The sequence below is a fragment of the Montipora foliosa genome, chromosome 11 (genome assembly GCF_036669935.1).
Source record: "Montipora foliosa isolate CH-2021 chromosome 11, ASM3666993v2, whole genome shotgun sequence".
Taxonomy (NCBI): Eukaryota; Metazoa; Cnidaria; class Anthozoa; order Scleractinia; family Acroporidae; genus Montipora; species Montipora foliosa.
This window is the reverse complement of record NC_090879.1, coordinates 571,918-576,917: the sequence shown is the minus strand read 5'-3', so window position 1 is coordinate 576,917 and position 5,000 is coordinate 571,918. Positions and strand designations below refer to the sequence as shown.

The window sequence follows — 5,000 nt, the reverse complement described above, 5'->3', positions numbered from 1 at the left end:
AATTATAATAATGTCTGACGCTAATTGTAATGAGATATTACAGGGCACAGAGGAGTCGGGATTAAATGCACAGCGCTAATCACCTTTGTCTACTGTAGAATACTGTGTTAACTTCCGTTTAGAATGAATGGTGGTAACTGCGGAAATACAAACGATGCGATCACCGCAGTTGTGATCCTTTATCCGTTTATTCTTTCTCTGGCTTCTCTAGTGTTTCGTTTTTGTTGTGGGTATCTCAGTTCGTTAAACTGAATACTGAGTAGATGGACCTAACCTAAATGGTTCTCAATCGAAACGTTTGGATGCCATCTTTAACGGCGACAGAAGTGATGGAAGGGGGAGAGGGGGCCTTTTTTAGCTTGTAGGGATTTTTTTCCACGTCCACTGCCTTTGCAGGTTTTTTTTTTTCTTTTTTTTTTTTTGTTTTTTTTTTTGGGGGGGAGGGGGGGGGGGAAGCGGGAGGGGAGCAGTCAAGTGCCCTGCACTATTTTTTTGGAAGGGGGGTGGACATTTTACTGTCGCAATCTTAATCTTCACTAGCCACAATCTGATTGCCTGGAACAGGCTTCTGACAAATATTTTTGTATCTTTCAAACAGTCGTTTTGCTTTAATTTACTGTCAAAACTACACTCAGGAGGACACATAACCAAGTATCAGACACATTAATCAGCGACAGGCTCCTGTAAGCGGCTATTGCACAACTGATGGGGTTGCGTTGCATTTTTTGGTTTGATGTCTAGCGAAATAACAATTTCATTTATTCCTTCCCCTTTTAATAAAATTCTTTTGTGGTATGCAGTGAATCAAGGTTTTAGCTAGACTTCTGTTGCGTGATCAACCAGTAACCAATATGGCCCGGGTTCGATTCTCAGACTCGGTGTCATATGTGGGTTGAGTTTGTTGGTTCTCTACTCTGCAGCGGGAGGTTTTTCTCCGGGTACTCCGGTTTTCCCCTCAAAAACCCCAAAAAAACCAACATTTGACTTCATTGCGTTAACTTGTTAATTTCAATTTACAGTGTCCCCGATTAGTGCTCTACAGCGCTAGAAGATTAGACACTTAAATAAAGTTCCTTTCCTTTCCTTTCCTTTCCTTTCCATGATATTTGGCCCCATTCTTCCAGGCGGCTCTGGGGGTATGCCCCCCCAGACAATTTTGCAAAATTGAAGCGTTTTTGGTGCGTTTTCCACGATTTTCAGCCGATAAATTTAACGTATCGATTGGACTTGAATGATAATGCGTTAGCAAAGAAGGAGAAAAGAGACAAGTTCATTTGACCACCTTCCAAGCGAGATAATTGTTATGATTTTTGAAACAGCTGTACGATCTTCAAACCCCAGTGATGCCTGTATTCTTTTCCAGCGACTAAGAAATGCGTGCTCTCGATTTCGCCAGTGCGCCGATACTTTCACTTACTTGTTACCGAAAACTACCATTGTGACGGATCCCAGGGTATAATCAGTGTATGGCGGCTCATAAAGGAGTTTTGGTCCTTCCAGTAGATTGATCCTTGAGTTAAGACGTATAATTAATAGCAACCGTTGGCACCATGCATGGCTCGAGTTATATGCCATAGGTTTAAGTTGGTTCCAAATTAAGAACATTTTTTGGCGCAATAACATGCTATTTTCTTTTGTTTAGTAGCTTTTCTGTATCAGCATGTTTTCGGTTGTTGTTATTGCTGTACTTTGTTAACGCTGTTACCTGTTAAAGCAGCTTTTTGCCAGAAGATACAATAACTAATGTAAAATGCACCATGTAATACGAAGTTTAAAGTTAAATACGTTGTAATAACTAATAAAAGTTGGCGTTCAAAGTTTTAGAATTGCGATTTTCTTTCAGTACTTTCGTGGCAGGAGAGATTGTAGTCTCCACATATTCCTATGCACTCTTCCGTGTTAGAAGAACCCCTCACTGACCCAGGGGTTTTACGACCGGCGGCTCGTGGCCTTCAATCCTTGTCAAAAATTTTAGGGACACTTCAAAAACAGCACTCTATTGTAAAATTCCCCCATCCCCCTCTGCAAACAACGCTGTGTAATGGATTAAGATGTAAACTACGGCACCCTGAGGCCCAATATCCAGTCCACGGTTCATGACCCACTGCCTTAGATGAAAGCCGCCATATTGAATATCGATAAATCTTCGGATCGAAGTCGAGAACCAAAGGAAAAATCAGAAAAATTGCAAAAGAACAGTCTTCAGTAATTGTACTAAGGTGAATGTTAATTAAATATGAATGTTACGTATTCATTTCATACTAATTAACAATCAACAGCCATAAAGATCAGCGATGTCGGTTGCAACATTAACATCATTGGAAAGACCGCATTACAATTTGCGCACACTTACAAATATTACAAAATGCGTAGGTTGGATTTATTAACAAAAGCTGCACACGATATTACACAATGCGCACATTATTACAAAATGCCGCAATCGTTATTGTAAAATGCGTAACTTATTAAAAATGCCACAGAACAGACACTAATATCCTCTATATTGTTATTGTGTCGCCTAAAGCATGACTTGTACGTATCGGCGAGGAACGGGTTAATTAAAGAGAACCTCATCGCCTACTGAAAATAAATTTAAACCGGAGGCAACAATCTTCTTGATTAAACTTTTGTGAACTTTCATGAAAGAAAATGTTGGCATAAGAAGAAACATAATTTTAAAATCGCTTAAAACAGGCGCCACCATCTTGAACTGTGACGAGTTGCGGTTGTCCCATTGTCCTGAAACAAAGCGTTTTCGACGTTGGGACGCAAATGAAATTGACAAAACTATTCTAAAAATCATTTATTTCGGATACAAACACTTTTTTTCGAAAAAAATTCAAACTGAATTTCTGCGATGATCGTTTTTACCGGGACCTACAAATGATCTTACCAGACTTTCCGGAGTAATCCTTTTTATGGTTAGTTTTAAATTCTTTGTTGCGACTGTTCGCGTCTTTGTAGATTCATTTAATGTGGCAGCAACTCCCAGCCCATAATCATCAACTGCATTGACCAATGCTCGACCTCTCCCCTGCCCTTCCTGTGGATGAAATGCAGGCGTTTCTTAAAGTGGTACTACGACCAAAAAAAAATTCTTTTTTTTCCTTTGGATTTCAAAACTATGTTAACTAAACACTAACTGGCCCAAGTTTTAAGTTCTGATTTTAAAAAGACACCTGTTTATTTTAACTGGAATTTTATTATTTATTGGTCCGCCATTACTAACTTTAAAATCTTGAGAGAGCTGGGTCGAAGAGAAAATGACGTCAAAGACTCACTAGTTTAAGAATTCAATGCATGTGTACGCGGTTGAATTAATATGCAGCACGAGAGTTTCGGGCTTTCAGACTATTAAACCCGTGCTTTGCATATATAATAAATTGCGTTTAAACGCTGAAATTTTAAGCTAGTGAGTAAATGACGTCATTTTCTCTAGATCCAACCCTCTGAGGTCCAATCGGTCAGTTTTAAACGTGAGTAATGGAGGACAGTGAAATCCCAAACTTACACTCAAAATAAACAGCCTTTGGATAAAAATCAAAGCTCAAAATTTTGCCAGTTAGGTGTTAAGCGAACACGCTTTCAAAATCTGAAGGAAAAAAGGAAATGATTTTTTGATCATAGTACCACTTTAACTTATGTAACAGCAAGAAAAACTGCAATGCACATGTACTAGTATTAGCGTTATTTCAAATGAGGGTAAATGCCGCTGTTTATCCATACTTGAGGAGCAGTATTTGGGGGACATCTTGTGACGTCAGTTGTCTGTATTTGGAGACACGAATGATGTTGAAGTTGGAGGGAAGAGCAAGGGGACACTTTGTGACGCTTATTGAAATCTAAGTACGTGCATTTTCTGGACATATCTGGGGATTGTTATATCAAATATAATTTTGAAAAATTCGTTGCATTATTGCGAGTTTCGTTTGGAAATTCAACACCAACATCTTCTCAGCTCTTGAACCGATTCTTTTCCGGGATAATGAAACACTCATTAATTCAGTAATAACTTAAGGAATTCCAACTGGGCGGAGGCATTTACAGTTGTGTGCTTAGTGACCTGGTCTATGAATGGCTCCGAGGCTGCTGGTGACCTTGTATTGATACAGACCTCACTGCTGTAATTCTAATTAGTCTATATTTGTATCAAAACAGGGTTACCCGCAGCCTCGCTTCCATTCTTAAGGCAGGTAACTTAGCTATTGGCTACTTAACAATTATTCCATTCGCGCTGCTTGGATATGAGATGGTAAATAGCTTTAGCTACGCTTAACGCAATCATTTACCATATAAGCTGATAACCGAGACTGAGTGAACCAATCAGAGCACGCGAAATGCATTATCCGAGGTTGAGAATTTAATAATTACAGTTAAACCAGCGATTACCAGGAAGTTGAAATAGGGACTACCAGGATCAAATTCAACGAGTGGTCAGAAAGGGTGTTAAACCTCAGATCTCCGGATCTCAAGGCAAGCGTCCTAACCACTGGACCACACTGTCTCTAGTCTTTAAGCTGAGCCTTTTTTATAAGCTTACCTGTTCAAGGCCTAACCAAGTGACAGCGTTTTCCGGCTCAAGTAAATTGCTGACTACTTGTGAAAAATCCTTTACGTGTTCCTCTGAACTTATACTGCCTTGACTCGCGTTGTTATACTCCGCTAACAGCACGAGAATATCAACTGCTATCAACAAATCTCCACCGTATATCTCTGTTGTCCTTGTAACATTTTTTGTTATTGGGTTTGTTTGGTTCACGAGTTGGGCCAAGGCTTCTCCGACGCTCGTGTTTGACTGGAAGCCATCTGTGGCTGCTTCGATCTGAGAGAAAACGGACAATGGTTATCGTATTGAAAGAAGGCATCAGTCTGCAAACTTTGAAGCCGCATCGGAAACAATGTTTACAATCAAATGTTTTTATTTATATTTAGAGTCCCTAGAGGAATTTAATTCCATCTTATCCGATTTTAAGGCTCGTTTAACTGAAGATTTTCACGAA

The 5,000-nt window shown here is 39.5% G+C and overlaps 1 protein-coding gene across 1 annotated transcript in view; it reads right to left on the bottom strand.

Moving 5' to 3' along the window:
• Positions 1–5,000, bottom strand: part of LOC137977806 (adhesion G protein-coupled receptor L4-like) — a 211,498-nt gene that overhangs the window by 39,724 nt on the left and 166,774 nt on the right. Inside the window, exons 7-8 of the mRNA XM_068825143.1 lie at positions 4,541–4,822; positions 2,894–3,043 (exon numbers count right to left, since the gene is read on the bottom strand). Of these exons, the coding sequence (XP_068681244.1) occupies positions 2,894–3,043; positions 4,541–4,822 (432 nt within the window). The remainder of the gene's footprint in view (positions 1–2,893; positions 3,044–4,540; positions 4,823–5,000) is intronic.